We start from the raw sequence: 19,265 nt of genomic DNA, 5'->3' as shown, positions 1-19,265 counted from the left end.
TTTCAAGAATTTCAAAGTTATACAAATAGGCCCATAAAACGCCCATTACTATTTAGTAGCTAACTGACTTAACCCAATGTCTCAAGCTCGTAAAATATCAAAACATTCCAATCTAGTTTACCGGCATATAAAAACAAAAACCATATAAAAACCGGTACAAAATCCTCCAATATTCATTTCATTTTTCAAAATCATTATTTCATTTCTCTACTAAAAAATTAGGGTTTAAAGTTTTTCTCAAAAATTGAAAAAAAAAATGGGAAAAGGGGTTGTACGTGAAGGGGTAGAGATGAAATATTCAATTATGTTAGGCAGAGAAAGAAGTAAAATCCCAGGGTAGGTGGGATGGGTTGTTTAGAATGATGCCTTAGGCGTGGACACTTTAAATGTAGCAAATGCAAAGTTATCAGGAAGATATATAATCATAGCAATAAAACCAGAATTGGTAACATTTTATTTTGTAAGATTGTTTTATTTTGTTTATTTGTTTATTATTTTTTTGTTTGCCCCTTTAACGCCAAAGCTTAAAAAGGAGGAAAAGAAATATGAAGAATAGAAGAATATATTTGGAGTTGAGTCTTGTGGTCTCACCAAATACATTTTTTTTTATGGAAAAAAGAAGAAGAAAGATTTGTGGGAAAAATAAATTGGAATATAAATTTAATTCTTTTATTTGTTGCACTATGAATTGTTTATTTTAGCAATGTGTTTTTAAATCCAGTGTGGATATGGTGAAAATGGGCAGGTCAAATGAATATGATGAAAATCAAATAATTAGGGGTTTTTATTTTTATTTTTTAAAATGTCTATAAACCACGGTTTGGTAAGAACAGAGGTATAAAAATATATAAATTACGGTTTTTATCAAACCGTCATATTTATCAACTATTGCCCACGGTTCACATCAAATAGAGCAAACTGTAAAGACTATTAACTACGGTTCGGAAATCATAATATCACGGTTGTTTAAACAATCGTGGTAAATAACATGCACTTTTTACCACAATTTTGTTAAAAGTATTTGTCACGGTAGTTGTTACCACGGTTTTGAAAATAGTGGCTAAAGGCTTTGTACCACTGTATATAACAGTGGTATATGAGCTTTTCTGTAGTAGTAGATATCTAATGGATATTTTTAAGTTTGCAACCCTTTAACTAAAAAAATATTTGTTATGGCCGGCTAATAAACCACACAACATGAAATGGGTTGTTTTATTGGTTCCTCAGGAAGAAGAAACAAAAGTAAATTTTAAGGTGTTTGTGGTATTAGATTGGAATTGAAAATGAATGTAGTATACGTCGAAATATTTTCTTCAATGACTCAGTTGTGGATAGTAACCAAAATGTTACATGGTATTGGGAGCTTTTCGCTAATAGGTCAAAGTGCAGTTGCTTTTGAAGAATTGGTTTGCATTTGGGATTGAGTTCATAAGATTTTGTGTTTACATAATTGTGAGGAAGATTCCGAAACCCGCTCACTTGAATTGCCATTAGACCAAGTAAATGAGAGTAAACTATCCTCGGCATTAGGAGTGTTTGCTGGATCAATGGTTTATGCCGAAAGCAATAAGAAGTTTTTGACTTTCTCTGTTTGGGTTCTTGTTGAAAAGATTAAGTGGTGTAGAGATGAAATATTCAATTATATTAGGGCAGAGGAAGAAGTAAAATCCCGGGCAGGTGGGATGTTTGAATGATGCCTTAATATGGTGTGGACATTGTGATATGATGTCAGATTAAATATAGTAAATGCAAAGTTATCAAGAAGATAATCATAGGCAATGAAACCAGAATTTGTAACATTTTATTTTGTAAGATTTTTTTATTTCGTCCCCTTAAACACGTTTGTGTTGAAGATGGACCTATCAATCGAGGCAATCGAATCACTATAAATGACGTGTTTTAGTGTGGATAATTTATCCTTGTTGTGAGTGCAATTTAATTTTCTTTTATATTATGATTAACATCCCAGAGGGGGAGGAAAGAGCTGATCGGGTCCAATCACATTTTCTTTTATGGAAACAAAAAAAATAAAAGATTTGTGGAAAAAAAAAAATTAGAAGATTTGGAGAGAGAATGAGATATGCTTTATTTTTTATTTTATTTTATTTTTAGTTGAAAATATGGTGGATACATGGTGGAGATGTGCTGAGGAGACTTTTTTAAGCGGCGTATGAACAATTTTTTTTCTCTTTTAGAAACACTAAAATCTCAATCTTCACTCAAATATAATACAATTCAAAGGTAACTACTTTGAGCTACTCAAGCACTTTTACTCTAAACACATTTTAACAAATAGGCTGGGCATATATACTGAAGCTTGTTATGCACTTATATTAGGCTCATCAATAGGGGGTGACTTCGGATCGGATCGGATCGGATTAATCTCTTTCGGAATTTTTTCGAATTTTTTTCGGAACCTAATATGTTAGTTAAATCCGATCCAATTTTTTTTCAGATTCAAAATATATTTTCAATTTCGGAACTTTCGGAAATTTCAGAATAACTCGAAAATTTCAGAATACTTGGTAAATTTTCAAAGATCTCTTTACTTTCAATTATTTTTGGAATATCATACGCCAATGTTCATTGTAGGGAGAGAAAACCATGTCCACAACACCAATGTACCAACAATGCACTTGTTTACTGAGAAAACCCATTTTCATTTAAACAAGTGATCTAAGAAAAAATGAGAAAAAGAACCTGCAGCCACCAACAGCAAGTATTGCATTCTGTTGAGGTCTGAGTATTTGTAATGTTTCAATCTTTTTTCATGTGTGGAAATTGAAGCGTGAATTGTCTGCATGAATAATGGATTCTGGTCTTGGACTCTAAGTAGCTTTACATAACATTCTATCTATTAGAATTTGGCTTTTGGATTGGTCTGAAAGTCATTGTAGGACTCAATGACATTTTTTTTCCATATCATTATTGTTATGGCAGGCGGTGGTGTAATGATAGTGGAGTGGTCCAATTCAAATGGGGAAGTAGCGGCTAGATTATGTTTTTGTTTTGTTTTTAGAAGTAAAAATCTAGAAAATGAACGAACGGTCGAGATCTAATCAAGTGGATAGTGAGAGAAGTACATATTTTCGGAATAAATTGACAATAATATCGGAAATTTTGGATCGGATCTGTTTTTAGAGTTATATCCGAATCCGATCCAATTTTTTTTTCGGATCGGATCGGTTGGTCCTGGGTTTATATGAAACGTGTACTAGTATGTGGTGCCTCAGTCTGGACATCTGGTGCGGTCTCAACCTTTCATCATACAGTTGGATAAATCTTCAGTACATATATTACTAAATAATTCTGCCAAGATCTAACAGATTATTGTAGTCTTATAAGTAGTATACCAGTCTGTTGCTTGTGGAATATAGCCATCCCAGATAATGGGAAGATAAACGATATTCTGTTAAGCTTACTTGCTTGAAGATGGGTTTTGGAGATCACCTAGCTGTGACTTTCAGTTTTTCATTTATATTCCACCCGTGTCATCATTTTCAGTTTGTTTCGGCACGCAGAACTGCAGAAGTGGTAATCTTACTAATATAGTAATACCTAATCCTTGCCAATGGTGCAGTTGGACGGCTTGCTCAAGCCTTGGGTTTTACACAGAAGAAGGCAGACTCTCAAGTGAGATGGGCTGTATTGAACACTATCCTAATTTTGTGTCGTCATGAAGGACCAGAGGCCATGTCTTTGGGGAAGTCCGTCGGTTCTTGCATTGACACTACAGAAGAAAGCATTTCTATCCTGACATTTAGTGGCAATTGGATTATGATGCAACCAATGTTCGCTTGTGACGTGTCCTAACACAAGCACTTTCATATAATTGTTGTTTTTGGAAAATTGTATTCACTTTAATTTATACATGATATTATTCTAAAAAAGTATTTTATTAAGCTCTCTCTTCTGATTATAGAAATTGAGTCAAAGTGGACAAGTACATCTAGCCAACTACAATTTATACATGGCATGCTCAGTAATCCAAAATCATGGCCAACCTAACGAACCTTACACGGAAATATTGGTTCACAACGCAATATTATAGTGGAGGATGAATTGCGGCTACGTTAGGAATTCTTTGGCTTTAAAGCCATGAAACAATCCTCGTATAAACTTACAGTAGTGAAAAGGATGAGAAAGATAAAGAGTCATTACTTTATCTCTACTGCAAGGAAAGAAGCATGGACCTATTCATTTCGGATTTGATTAAGTAGGTGAGACATGGCTATTTATATTTGCAAATTTATCATCTCAAAAAATACGTACTTAATTAGTTGAATATCTTATTATTTTACAAGCAGAATATAGTCGTGGAAGGCCTAAAACGGATGTCGCCTGTGCCCTGTGGGGGTTACGCTGCAAACACAAGATGGACATGTATTTAATCGCATGCAACAATCTACGAAAGACTAACTGATAATGCTCAACTTTTTAAATACTGCATTTGATATGCGTTTCATATAGTACACATTTTTGCCGGTGATGCTGGATAATGGTCTTGTCCAAGTAACATTATCGAATCCAGATGGAATTGTTACTGGTATACGATTCCATGGCATTGATAATCTACTAGAAGTTCGTAATGAGGAAGTTAATAGAGGGTACGTAGTTCCTTATTAATCTCTGTTTGAAATTGTCCTCCAACAAAGAAAATAATGTTGTAACCCTAACAGAACTTTTGTAATGTTACAGTACAGTAACACAGGCTTCAATAGGTAGAATTCGTGTAAATTAGAGACGATGAAGTTAAGGTGGAGGTGCATGTTGAGAAGAGGGGGCAGGGATATATGTCCCCCCCCACCCCCAACCCAACACACACACCCACCACCACATAACCAAGCTAAGACTTATATGGTGCAATATAATGCTACAATAGCATGAAATTTTCTCAATTTTGAGGTTTTTGATTAATCTTGCTTTTATACATTGTAGTTACTGGGACCTTGTCTGGACCAATCCTGAAAGTACTGGAACGACAGGGACATTTGAAGTGTAAGTCTTAGCTACGTGATTTGGATTATCAAAAGTGAATTCGAACAACCCAACGTAAATTTAGATACCCAAATTTAAACAACGCTTAATAACGTTCGTTCGGACATTTAAGTTTTTGTTTTCTAAATGTTAATTAGACTTCTTGAAGAATTATTTTCGGGTCCTTCTGAGTGATTTTCATGCATGATAAAAGGTACGACGTTTAAGGTTATAGAGGAAAATGAGGGCCAAGTGGAGATTTCATTCACAAGATTATGGGATCCCTCTTTAAAGGGCAAACAAGTAGTACCCTTAAACATTGACAAAAGGTCCTTCTAAATGTCTAAAGCCTTCTCATGCTATTGCAATGAACTCAAAACTATTAAGGGGTCTACTAATTGGTTGAAATGCAGGTTTATAATGCTGCGCGGTACCTCTGGCTTCTACTCGTATGCCATTTATGATCACTTGCAAGACTGGCCTGGTTTTCGCATGGCTGAAACAAGAATCGTTTTTAAGCTTCGGAAAGACAAGTACGTACTCAACTCCCTTATTACCTTACTCTACTGTGCAGGGGAGTAGTAACCTTACTTGATCAAGAGCCATTTTAAGTTTTTAACACTTACAAGCATTTCCACGAGATGTACGCGCTGGTGTGAGTTTCCGAAAAAATGCTTGAACAGTGTAAAAACGGATCATTCATAAATCATAAGCACGATGAATAGTCTCGGGTTCAGCCATTTCATTGCAGGGCAAAATACGAATATTGTATTTTATTCATAAAATTTTGGCAAGATAAGGAACAAAATGTTCTAAAGTTGGGAATGTTTTACTCTTTGATTTACGGCCCCTTTGTTGGTAATCTTGGAAACTTGTATGATGAAATTGTAGTATTGTTTAAAATGGATAGGTTCCATTGCATGGCCATGGCAGATAACAGGCAGAGAATAATGCCCATGCCAGATGACCGGTTACCAGGGCGTGGTGAACCACTAGCGTATCCTGAAGCTGTTCTCTTAACTAATCCCATCAATCCTGATCTTAAAGGAGAGGTATTCTTTTTCTGCTGTATCTACCCAAGTTTTGACAACTTTTTAATTCGTATTTAGTCAAGCCAGATGAAGCATAATTGAGGCTCATGAAGCATAATTGAGGCTCATATATCAATGCCTGAACCGTTGTATTCCAAATGCTCTCATTATACATGAGAAATCATCCTACGTCTGCACATCTAAAAAATCATTATAAGTAAGTTCAATGGTTTTGGCACTGAGACCTGTTGTATTTCAGAGTTCTTAACCTTTTTTTTTTAACCATATGCAATTCCTAGTTTCTAGTTTTTACGTTGAACAGGTGGATGATAAAACATCGTATTCATTAATGACAAACATTCTTCTCACTTTGTAATTTACTTTTTCATTTTTCAATTCTAAATTATTGATAATTGAAGAATAATTTGGTCAATTTCAACACCGGTTCGACAAACAATTGAACAACAATTGAATTTATTTTTCAAATTCTTGAATCTTGTGTTAATCAATTGTGTGATTTATCTCGATTCCAATATTGTTGTCATCGATGATATTTTTAAATTTGTAGTAGTAGTTCGATACACATGCAAACACCACTATACATGTGTGCAACCAATATATATACACCACTAAACATGTGTATAACATACATACAAACATCACGATGCATGTGTACAACACAGAGAGAAAGGAGAGGAGAAGAATGAGAGACACGTGAGAGAGAGAGTGGCTACATATGGGGTTTTTTTTTTTTTTTTAAATTAAAACACTTAAAAAGAGAGCCAAAACTGTCTTTTTATATTTTTGTCTTGGAACCCTAATTCTCAGCCGCACCTGCTAAAGACATAATTCTCATCCAATTCTGGGCCCGATTTCTGTTTCAAAACAATAAATGATCAATTAGGCCCATAAAAAGCCGCCCAATACTTGGCTCAATGTGTAAAACTAAAATATCGTAAAATTCCAATCTAATTTACCGATATATAAAACAAACCCTATATAAAAACCCATTTCTGCCTCAAAATCATTATTATTTCAGTCTCTCTGCTAAAAAAATTAGGGTTTAAGGGTTTTACTCAAAAAAAAAAAAATAAATAAAAATGGGACGGTATAGAAGCCGAAGTAGAAGTTTAAGTCCAAGTAGACGTGGTAGTAGAAGTCCACCACCTCCTACTCGACGTAAGCATTACGATGAACCTCCTCGAGATCGGTATCGTGGTGGTGGTGGTGGTGGTGGTGGGAGGTCTTATAGAGACTATGGACGGTCTTCTCCACCTACTGGATTGCTTATTCGGAATATATCTCTTGGAGCAAGGTCTAATAATAATTTCTCTTTACTTTATATTATTATGGGTAGTTTGGGTATTAGTAATTTGTTGTTTTCTGCAGGCCTGAAGATCTTAGGATTCCATTTGAACGTTTTGGTCCGGTGAAAGATGTTTATCTTCCTAAGAACTACTACACTGGGTATGCCTTTCTTTCTTCTTCCTTTATTATAGATCAACTTATATTTAAATTAAGTTTGTATGGACCTTACTTTTCTAATAATGTTTCTGGATCTGAATCTTTTAGGGAGCCACGCGGTTTTGGATTTGTGAAATATCGCAATGCTGAAGATGCTGCCGAGGCCAAGCATCAAATGAACCATCAAGTCATTGGGGGACGCGAGATTACAATTGTTTATGCTGAAGAGAACAGAAAAACACCACAAGAAATGCGCACTGTGCCGCGCTCAAGGTACAAAACTCCAACTCTTCTTTTCCTATAAAAGTTCATCCCATTAGTCCATTAGTGTCCTTTGACTAAGGTATCACGATCGCTAATGCTCCTTTCTTTTTTACAATTTAGTGGTCGGTATGGAGGCGGCTCTAGAAGGAGAACCCCACCGAGGTCTCCAAGGCGTCAACGTCGTTGTTAGTTTCCTCTTACTCTAGAACTTAGTTAAAAGTTCATTATTAATTCCAGTTTCTTTCTTAAAATATGGAGTAGTGCTGTCATCACAGAAACTGTGATGTACAAAAATAACAACCCAGTTTATTGTTTCCACGTTGCCAATGAAAAACTGGTGACTCAGTAAGCCAGTACTTGAATTGAAGAAAAAAACAGGAAAAAGGAAGTCATCTTCTCCTCCTCCTCCTCGCTTCTCTTCCATTTAGTACAAAATCTTGGCTTTCCAGATCTACTAAAATTGTTGGATCCTTCAATCCTTCCATAACCCTAGAGACATCTTCTTCTTTCTACCGATTTTAACTACTTAACCCACCATTATTGCTTTATAAAGAATGGGTCTTTAAATTCGAAGAAAATTGTTGACCATCCCCATTAAGATTGAAGATTTAAAGCTGTGAAATATGCAATGAACGTGGTGGGAGTGGGAGAATAGGAAGGTCTTTCAGTTCCTTCATTTTATCTGTTTGCTCCTTTTTTGTGGTTTTGGTTAATCTTACTCTTCTGTTTTTAAACTGAAATTGGCATCTGGTTTAAGTGACCAGTTTGACTTTGGCAACGTGGCAAGGGAAGTTTGGATTCTGATTTATATATTATGTTACATGGAAATGTCATATTTTAAAAATAATTTGTGTAAGAGTCTGTGTCGGACACTCATGGACACATATTACATGTAATATACCTCAATTTTAGATATTTCGTGGATACGGACATACGGATCCGTGTCGGACACTTTGTATCCGACATCAGTATCCGTGTCAATTTAACTTAGTTTATATACAACACAGTTGCTATGATGGTAGCACGACTCTATGATATATGTGGAGAATCAGTAGTGTAATGGAAACACTCTTATCCTATTTTTTCTTCGGGGCAACAACTTACGATACTGTCATATTGCAGCATACTCATTCTCACCATCACCACCCAGGCGTGAATCAAGGTCTGAATTTATTCTTTATCAATTTTTTGAATCACTATATTTACATTATTATTTGACCTATAATCTGTTTACTCCTTTGATTCCTTCATTATGTTCTTTCTAAACTTGTTTGTACTGTTGATTCACTCTTGTGATGAGGACATGTTGGCATAAGGGTTTAGACCCAACTGTTTATTCTAATTCACAGTTTCTTATATCCTGTATTATATCTTGAGTTAATTAGGTTAAGTCGTAAAAGTTGCTTTGTTACCTCTGTTTTCTCTGTGAATTATTTTGTTGGTACTGTTAATAATATTCCCCTGAAATACTAACTATGCTGTGAGGGGCTTGGCACCGCCTTTGACAACGACCTGCAACTATTTTCACTAAATATAATCGCCTTGGCCCTGGGGTGCCTAGGATGCCTCGACGCTGCCTCAGACAACCCAACAAGTCATTTTATGTTTTAGGTTTGCAAAAATGGTATACCAAATATTTTACCGGTGTTCATATAATTAGTGCTCTTGCTTTGCTCATCAGTAAAATAATAAATCAGTAATGGGGGTGTCAGAGAAAACTTACTAAACTGGGTAATGTTACATGCTGAATATATGTGTGATTGTTTTGAGGATCTAGATGATAGCTCAATGGTACCCCTTTTGTCCCAAACCAACTCAGAGATTTAGAATTTGTTGCATATTTGAATTTTGAACAACAGAATTCTTATAAAGTGGTTCGTGATGATCACTTTTTGTATTTGTATCATTGAAAAGACTTTTTATTTATGTATGTATCTATTTTAACTTTTTAAGTCCTCCAGGCATAAGCCTCAAATATCTTTTGAGTTGTTTTCACCATGATGTCTTTTGTGTGGCATATAAGTTGGGAGCCGAAGTTCTCCATTCTAGTAAAACTAGTGGAGTCACTGTGTTGCTAAACTTTCACATTGTAGTCGCTTAGTTTGTGGGTGGGTTTATTGTGCCGTTTAAATGGATTAATGCCATATGATTTAGGTACTAAAAGAGTTTAGAGGATGTTTCTTTGAGTCTTTTGTAGCTAGGTGGGATCGTCTTATGCTCTTAGACATGGGGTGATGGTGGAGTTCTTGATTTTTTCTTAAGTAGTTTCTTTTATTGTAAATGTTTTTAGTTTTTGTTTCTTTCTTGTAATGTAGGCCTTCTCAGCCTTATTCTCCTTTATTAATGATATTTCACTTTACCGAGCCAAAAAAAAAAATGATTTAGGTACCAGAAGCTATTTATTCTAACAAAACTAGGGTAGTCAATGTGTTGCTAAAGTCAACACCCTGTCCACTAAGTTTGTGAGTGGGTATATCATACCGTTTTTGAATTTGCTTAACGACATAATATGGTTCCCCTGGTTTGTCTTTATTTTTAATGTCAATCTGAAATTTTCATGGGTTTGATAATGCCTTCTGCTTTGATGGCATTGTGTTTGATTCTTTAACGTCTGCAGTATGTGCTCCCAGATTGATGTAGCTGGTTTAGTAGAATTGAATTACATCAGGTGGGCAATGTGTTCCCAGAGTTTCAATTTGTTTTCACTTAGTTCGTGCTGGGTGTATTGTGCCGTTTAAATGGCTTGATGACATCATTTGATTTTTTTTTTTTTTTTTAGTGGCAGTACCGAAATTTTCATGGTTATCTTGTTTAAAAAGCATTCTGCTTTGGTAGCATTTTGTTTAATTCCTTAACATCTGCAGTATGTGCTCTCAGACTGATGTTACTGGTTTAGTAGAATTAAATAACATCTGGTGGTCATCTTGTTCATGCAGATTGTAAAAAGAATCAATGGAATACCAAAGACTAAAGTGATAATTGACCTTAAAGTGTCTGATTACTTGTTTGCTTATCTTGCAAAGCTACTCCTGAAGTATGCATTAATGATCTCATCATCATCAACTGTAGCGCAAAATTGGCTTTGGCTATCCAAACTTTTCGCTTTTGGATTGTGCAAGGCTCTGAAGTACCAAACAAAATTGTGAAAACCAGATTCTCATGGTTTGTGAAATAGAATATTATAACAAAAATACTTTACTTCCTTTTTACATTCAGATGTTTGATATCTTGGTTTTGCCTATTATCCAGTTAAAAACGATTCTAGAGCTTATAGTTGATAAAAGAAAGAGAAATCATTATATCCAGTGATGGGAGCTTGTCAAAGTCAATACTACTAGAGATCAGGAGATCTTCTGGATGGTGTTGTACACACTTTAAAGCAAAGAAAAAGATTGAGGTTTTAGAGGTGGGACAAAGATAGCTTAAAGTTGCCTGATGCTGGTCAAGCAGTACACCATAATAGAGCAATCATTGGTTTGGAGCCTATATCAACTCCTAATTGCTAGAGATCTTCTGGTCAATGTTGTGCACACTTTTTACCGAGGACAAGTGAGGTTTTAGAAAGATGGGCCAACTTGAGCTGTAAAGTAAGCCGATTCAGAACAACCAGTACACTATTCTAGAGCATAGCTCAAAATATGTTTGAATGAAAAGTTCCATATTATTGTTCAGAGTTCTGTGAAATTATTCAGGTAATAATAAGATTTTCAACGCATGTATCCCGATCAGGAATTTCCCTGCGAGCCTCGTAATCTGTTATGAATTGAGCATGTTAGAAGTTACTTCAAATGTCTTCTAGATTATCCCTTTTAAAAAAAGTGAGCACTGAAATTGTTTTTATCACATTATTGTGCTATATCTGTTGGGGCTCTTTGGGGAGGGATTTCCTATGAGGTCCTCCTTCCCCATTTAGTGCTGTAAAGCTTGTTATAGTTGTTTAGTGCAGCAGGTTATAATGTGAATGCTTCTCTTTTCTTTTAATCGTTAATCATGTTGTTTCTTATTTGATACATAGAAGGTGTTATGTTTTTGAGTTATGTATTAAATGCAGAGACAGGAATCATCAAGAAAGGGATTACTCTCCACAGAGGTCCATCTCAAGGTCCCCCTCTCCTCGTGATGAGAAGTTCAGATCTGATTCGAGGTCACCTAGTCCAAGAGGAAAGGCTCCAATGAGGTCACCTAGTCCAAGGGGAAACAATCGGAGTCCGATAAGGTCGCCTAGTCCAATGGCTGCTAATCGAACTTCAATGAGGTCTCCTAGTCCAAGGGAAAGGGTTCCTGGTTCAGCGAGGTCTCTTAGTCCAAGAGGAAAGAGTCGGAGTCCAACTAGGTCTGACACCTACAGGTACAAGTCCGTTCCTGTGGGTTCAGTCTCGTTTTCTTTTATTAATATGATTTATGAGTTTTCTATGAAAGACTATTAAGGATCTCAAGACATCTGCCATGGGGATTTGGTATTGAAATTTTCTTATGACCGGAGAAAGATTGAACCGTTGAAATTGAATCCCCCTTGCAGGGTCTAGAGTCCTTTTTTGTGTTTTAATATTGTATCTAATTTATGTCTAGGATGTTGACGGCACACATAACTCATTCATTTTTTATGTCTTATTGTGTAGCCCTCGCAGATGATGTTTCTCTGTCTGCCTTACCTACAGACGGTTCCTCCATAGTCCGAGTTACCATGAAGAAGATTTGTAATATTACTGGTCAAGTTAAAGCAATGCAGTTCTTTGATCATCTGTTGCGACTCTAAGTGATGTTTTGCATTCTTTGGCTGTATTTGGATTTGTTTTGCTATGACTTTTAGCTTTTTGAATCTAGGAACATGGTGTTGATTTCCCTTTTTTATTGCTCAATTAATTTTGTTTGCCCACTGTTAATTCGGGGGTGCCAAAGTTATGATAGTTATCTACTGTGTTTGGACTTGATGGGCTAAATGTGCAGAATCTGAGTGGCGCATAAACTGGGAAGATCCGTAAATTTACATTAATTCAGAAATTAACAACCTGCAGGCTTCTTACTTCAATCCTCCCTTTGAGATCTAGCATCGTTCTAGACGTTGCATTAAGGATTAAGGGATCAGTCAAGTTTGAATCATTTGGGCATTGAGTAGCACACTAGCGCTGTTTTGTTCTGGTTAGCTGGCTTATGCAATGTGAATTGATTTGATTAGTACCTGTCATTAACTTGAGGGGTTTAAAGTCGGTCATCTGCCTACTCCCTCAACCAAATCATACTCAGCAAAGCAATGTATCTAGTGTCTGCCTACTCCCTCAACCAAATCATACTTGTATGTAGTGTAATAATAGGGTAATAGTAAAGAGTCCTGTATTGGATTGGGCAGCCTCCAGCCAAGCCCAAACATCGAAGCTCAATACAGTATTTTTGGGTGCCAAAATTGACAACGTTTTAATTTTGGAGTTAATGGGTTTAATGTGCAGAATCTGATTACTGACGTTCAAGTTGTGAACATTTTTTTAACTTACATAATTTCAATCTGTGAATCTTTTCCTAGTCAGGCAACCCAAATTACAATTCCACAGCCAACAAATTCAGAGTCGTTTTTCGCATTGCATCGATATGATAGACTCTGTTAATGCAAAAGGATTCAAATAGGTGGACTGTGAAACAATGAGTTTGTGGATTGTGTACTCTTTTTGGTACCATCCCAAAAAATACGCGGACATAAGAAGTTTACAATAATGATATATATGTAAATGACTTGTGAGGAACTTCGTAATCCGAGGGGACGTAGGGTTGAGAGACGTGCACTAAAAATTAAAATGAATATACTTTTGAACAAAGCGCGCTGTCCTGTCTCTGTAATAGTGTGACGTTTGGTCCTTAACTTTGTGTTTCCCCTCCATGACCACTATGCCTACTATAATGTCTATATCTGCTTTCACTTTAATTTTTAGTAACAGATGTCTTTCATAATAAGAAAACGGGATAAAAATTTCATAATAGGAGCAGTCTCAAACTCTAAATCTATAATATAATTAGGATTTAGGACCTTCACTATTTATTAAGTTGATTGTAATCATGTGGTTCATTAGATTCACACCAACAATAATAGACCTTCTTCTTTGTTACTATATTGCTCTTATTTCATAAATTCACATCTGTTATTTCAAAATATAGAAAAATTATAGGGTCAATTAAACATCGCCAACACAGCTCTAAGTTTGAGACTTGAGTACAACATACTGCACGAAACTACCTTGTTGCTCCGATGTCCAGTATCTAAAACGACAGTTTCTCGGTTCCTCCATATCAAACACCTTTTTAACCAATATCCAGTCTTAGAAATGAAACTACAGACATAATAGGATCATCAACAAAATGATTACCAAATTATTAGGCCATTGATTTTTACTTTTTTTTTTACCTTTAAAAAAAAAAAAAAAAAAAATTTTGTGGGTGCTAGAGCATTTGCTGGACCAGAGGCCGGGGATAACGCCTTTTTGGGTTAGACCAATCCAAATGGTTTTTGGGTCCTAAATTCAATGTAACCGGATAACTGAAACAATATGCTCAAGTGCACAACAACATATTCAGATTCCTGTACCTTATTTCCAGAGGGAATGAAACTTTGGCACTACATAATAAAACTATGTCACTACATTTGTTACGGTTATGGAGGGGTCATGCATAACTAATCTCTCACCTAATGATAAATTCTCATAGTTCTCATGTTAGGAAGCGAGATCATGCAAATGCTATCATATCGGTTTATTTTATGAGATAAAATTCCCGTGTCAGTGATATTTATCATTGCTGTATAAATTCATTAAGTGGTAGTAAAAAAATTCAACAAACTAATCTTGCCCAAATATTTGATAATTAGAAAAATTGAACAAATTTATCTTGTCCAACAACCTGATATTTGATACATTGTTTACGAGCTATTCACTTTGCTCTATTAAGAAATTGAGATGTTGGAGAAAACTAAAATTAAGTGATCACTTCTTGACTTTCTTGTAAATCTTGTGGTACTGTTGGTAAAGTACTACACCACGTTGGTCTCCAAAGCGCGAAAAGATTGTATACACACCTTCTTCATCTTCAGTGATCACTATTCGTGCTGGACCATATGCGCATGCTCATGCCTTTGTCCTCTGCATCTAATAATATCGCCCCAGTCGTTGTAGCTATTGCTCCTTTCCTCTCCATGACCATAATGTTTACTGTGATGCTTTCTATATTTAGTTGTTTGATCACAATGATATTCATCCGGTAGAATCTAAACTTTGATTCAAATACACAAAATCGAATAATACGCGTAAAAACAAATTTGAACTAAATAAATTTTATTATATAAATTCAACCACTTATATTAAACTTGATAAACAAAAGAAATTACCTCTTATCTTTTCAACAATGCATCTCTCTTATTATTTTCTCACTTCTTCTTATGCTAAAGTCTAGGCACTCACACATATATAGTTTCTCCTACTTGCTAATCATACCACTTTCTAATTAATTAACCTATAACTCTAGTTTAACCAAAATAGCTAGATCTAAAATTACTAATTCCAACAATCCCCCATGCTTTTACTTCGTTTGCATTCGTGGTTGTTATCCTCCCCAGAACATCTTTTTTCATCATCTCTGTATCTCTCACCTGTATTGTATCTGTTGTGACCATCTTTTCGTTTCAAGCACTCCTTGGCAATGTGATCAATGGCCCCACATTTGAAGCAACCTCTTCCTGCAGCCATCTGATTTTCTTTGCATCTGTATCCCGACCATAACTTAGCAACACTTTGACTGAAATCGACATGAATCCTTCTGTCATCAATCAAAGCGTTATCCATCTTATAATATGCTTGTTCACACGCCTCTACGGTTTCAAACTCAATGCATAACACAAACTATTTCCAGTCTTAGAATCGCGAATTATCTCTGCCGAGGCTAAGTTACCAAAACGTGAAAATATTGTATTGAGGTCATCATCTTCGGTAAACTGGGTTCAGCTTCCGGAATGTCACCAATACTCTCGAGCACAACCCAGCACCTCCTCAAGTTCTGCTGGACCCATTTGCTCTTCGATAGGGACCCAATCATCTTCTAGCCGTACATCAGCCATCTCATCTTTCGGTTTTCCTTCTGGAGAAGCGTCGGGAATCAACTCTCCTAACTGGGGAGGATCGTGATGAAAAGGATCTTCCATTTTCATTCGCTTCATTAATTGCTTCCAAGGTGTTATCTTCATCTTCAGCAACCTCTCCAAACACTGTTTGTTTCCCATCAAGGTAGTCAATATTGTCGCGTAATGTGATATAGAATTGAGAAGCATTAAGATTTTTACCAGCACTGGCCATAGTAACTATGCCTCTCTTTGAATGTTTTAGTTCAGGACGTATCTCATCCTCAAAAAACTGAGATTGTTCACCAAATAGAAGTTTGTGAACGGACTCACCTCCAGTACCCTTTCCAGTTGGATCTCCAGTCTGTGCAATGAAATCTTTTTGAACAGTGTGAAATAAACAGCCATTGAAATACTTTATCTTGCATAGCTTTAAGAAATTCTTGGTGGTTATAGGGCAAGAACCTGTAAACAAATCGACAACAATCTTTCCAAGACTAGTTTCTATAAGAACTGACATTATAAACAAGGCGTTTTTGTTCTTGTTATATACTCAATTCATAAAACATAGCAGAGAGCCTTCTCTATTTATAATTAACTTAAACCAAATCAACACCGTTACCTAATCAAATTTGGAAACCAATTTATCACCTTCAATCTATTTCTATTTCTATTTATTTTCTATCGACTAAATTAGAAACCACTACCTAAAACCTATGACAGAGTTCTTCCCACGTGGATCTCTATTTTGTACGTACAGATAGTTCTCTCACACGTAAATCTCTATTTTGAATAGGAATTTCCCTGCCATAATTCCACAAGACACTTCAAAGAAATTTCCAAATTAAATTTCGAAGATTCAAATCAAATCTGATACAGATTGTATAATACACTATTGTCCAAACAAATCTAATCCAAGTTATGTATGCTTCCAAACAAACAAATCTAACAATACCTACATTTTCCCAGACGTGCATGCATTCTCAAGAGATTTCTTCTACATTAATCATTACCATGTGTGGTGCTCCCCATTTGTGGAGTCATTGAGACTTACCTTCAAAAGTGACTTCCCAACCTGGTTGTAAACTTGTAATGCAGCTCTATCCTTGCAGCTAAATCAGCTGAGAAGTTAGCTTCTACTTGAGTTTTCAATGGGTAATAAAACTCTTTCAGCCGGCATTCTCTTCCAACAGGCCTGAAGATCCAAAGGAATTAGACATTCCCCGAAGCAAAGGCTGATATAGCTGCAGATCTATCGTCTTCAAGCCAAAGATTATACCAGCCTTTCCTTATAGTACAACCCGTCAGCACCTGCTCTTTGAGCTAGTGCATAGAATTCAGCGTTGAAGCTTGTTGTCGTCAGATCCATGTTTTTTGTCCACTGTAATGCTTCTCTGTTTGCATTGCCTACAGACGATTCCTCTCTAATTAGAGTTAGTATTGGAGATATGTAACATTTCTGGTTAAAGCAATGCAGGTTCTTAGATTAATATCAGCTGCGTCCATTGCTGATCATATTACATCCTTGGCTTTAACATGGGATTTTTTTGCTTTATGAATATAGGAACATGAATACCTGGTGTTGATTTTCCTTTTTTTTTTTTGTTTTATGAATTCATTTGAACACTGTTAATTCGGGCCGCCAAAGTTAACAATGTCTTGTAGTTAGACTTCATGGGTTTAATGTGCAGAATCTGTTTTACTGGTGCATAATTGTGAACGTTTGTTTACTTACATTATTCACTATGTCAATCTATTTCTAGTTAAGAACATATCAACCAATTAGATTGCAAATTCATATATAGCCTGTATTCCTCATGGCATTGATAAACTCTGTTCGTCCAAAGAGTAAAAATAGCGGGTGGTAGATATCGCGACACTATTCAATGTTCGACAAAGGTCAGCGGAGTCAGTGAAGGAATATCTATGTCGATTCAAGGCGGAGACATTGAAGGTTGAGAATCTAGATGAGAGAACCGCAGTGATCGCATTTGAGAGAGGGCCTTTTCTCTCATTGCTATTCAAGTTATACAAAGGCCAAAATAGCGAGTCGAGTACACCTAATTCATGGGATCTCAATCACATGGGTGGCTAAGAACGAGATTGCAACCTTGCATGAACTATATCCGTGAGTGGAAAAGTATATCAGGTATGAGGACAGTATACAGAAAGAGTCTAAGAGGTCAGGGAAAGTAGTGTTGTCGTTGGAGAAAGACAAGAAACATCGAAAGTCGGGAGTGACCGAAAAGGAAAGCGGTGGGTACCGCGGATACCCACCAAGGGCAGAGAGAAGCCGGAGGGGATTCGAAGGGAAAACAGAGAAATGAAGTCATACCGCGAGATAGAAGTGACACCGCTGAACAGACCTCAGAGCGAAATATTGCCGTTGATTAAGAACCTGTAGGGATATGAAGGGCCGCAGAACACACCAATAGAACTGGCAGGTAAACCTTTCTGCGCCTATCATCAGATACGAAATCATGAGACCGACGACTGCTATGCACTAAAGTGGTTGGTTCAACGATTGGTGAAAAAAGGGAGGATGAGGGAGTTTGTGAGAGATGCACATAATGAAGAACGCTTGCCGTGACAGGACCGAATATTGGGAACTATCAATGTTATTTTTAGTGGGGAGGTACTAAGTCATAATGCACATAGAGATAGGGTGAGAACCGCGAGTATCCAGCAGATCAATGATGGGTCAGACAGACCGCAACCAAGGGCATGGTTAGCGGAAGACAGAGATAGGATTGTTTTTAGCAATGCGGATCTACGGGTAGTGGATTTCCCCCATGAAGACGTGTTGGTCATCACAGTAGCAATGAGCAATTATATGGTGAAGAGGGTGTTGATTGATTGTGGTAGTGCAGTGGATTTGTTGTTTAAAGGAGCTTTGGAAGAGATGGGGATTGATCCTAAGCAATTGAGGCCTCCGTGTACCAATTTATATGGGTTCAATGGAGCATGACGGAGCCCATGGGAGAACTCTTATTGCCGGTAACCACGGGTCCGGTGATAGGTTTCGCTCGGTTTATGGTAGTAGATTCTTCCTCTCAGTACAACGCGATTTTAGGGAGACGGTGGAATCACGAGATGAAGGCTGTCCCATCGACGTACTACCAAGTGATACGGTTTCCTACCCCGACATGCATGTGTGAAGTTCGTGGAGATCAGGTTATAACTAAGAACAGTCATCGGGGTATAGTGAAACGGTTAATCTGCGGACTAGAAGAGGAAAACCCAAACCCTAGGAAGAGGCAAGCATAGCAATTATAGTGCGCCGCGAGGAAGGGGGAAGAGGAGTCAGCAGTGGGGCCGAAGACGCTTGATGAGATCGAAGTAGTAAATATCGGGGAGGGGAAGGAAGAGAAGTTCACATCGGTAGGATCTAGTTTGCCGGAGGAGTGGAAAAGTAAGTTAATACAATTCTTGTCAGA

General features: G+C 36.7%; 1 protein-coding gene and 1 pseudogene across 2 annotated transcripts; one reads left to right on the top strand and one right to left on the bottom strand.

Moving 5' to 3' along the window:
• Positions 1-7,028: 7,028 nt before the first annotated feature.
• SCL28 (SC35-like splicing factor 28) lies at positions 7,029-12,667 on the top strand. The gene is made up of 7 exons (XM_086561045.1): positions 7,029-7,323; positions 7,398-7,475; positions 7,581-7,745; positions 7,857-7,921; positions 8,859-8,898; positions 11,788-12,084; positions 12,356-12,667. The coding sequence occupies exons 1-7, from the start codon at positions 7,109-7,111 to the stop codon at positions 12,366-12,368; spliced, it is 873 nt and encodes a 290-aa protein (XP_086417171.1). The 5' UTR covers positions 7,029-7,108; the 3' UTR covers positions 12,369-12,667.
• A 2,453-nt stretch (positions 12,668-15,120) lies between these two features.
• LOC147499238 (peptidyl-prolyl cis-trans isomerase CYP59 pseudogene) lies at positions 15,121-17,372 on the bottom strand (annotated as a pseudogene). Its single transcript, XR_015194444.1, has one exon. The product of XR_015194444.1 is annotated as a peptidyl-prolyl cis-trans isomerase CYP59 pseudogene (transcript).
• Positions 17,373-19,265: the final 1,893 nt, after the last annotated feature.

This window comes from Coptis chinensis, chromosome 5 (genome assembly GCF_015680905.1).
Source record: "Coptis chinensis isolate HL-2020 chromosome 5, ASM1568090v1, whole genome shotgun sequence".
NCBI lineage: Eukaryota > Viridiplantae > Streptophyta > Magnoliopsida > Ranunculales > Ranunculaceae > Coptis > Coptis chinensis.
This window is presented reverse-complemented; position numbering and strand designations above follow the sequence as displayed.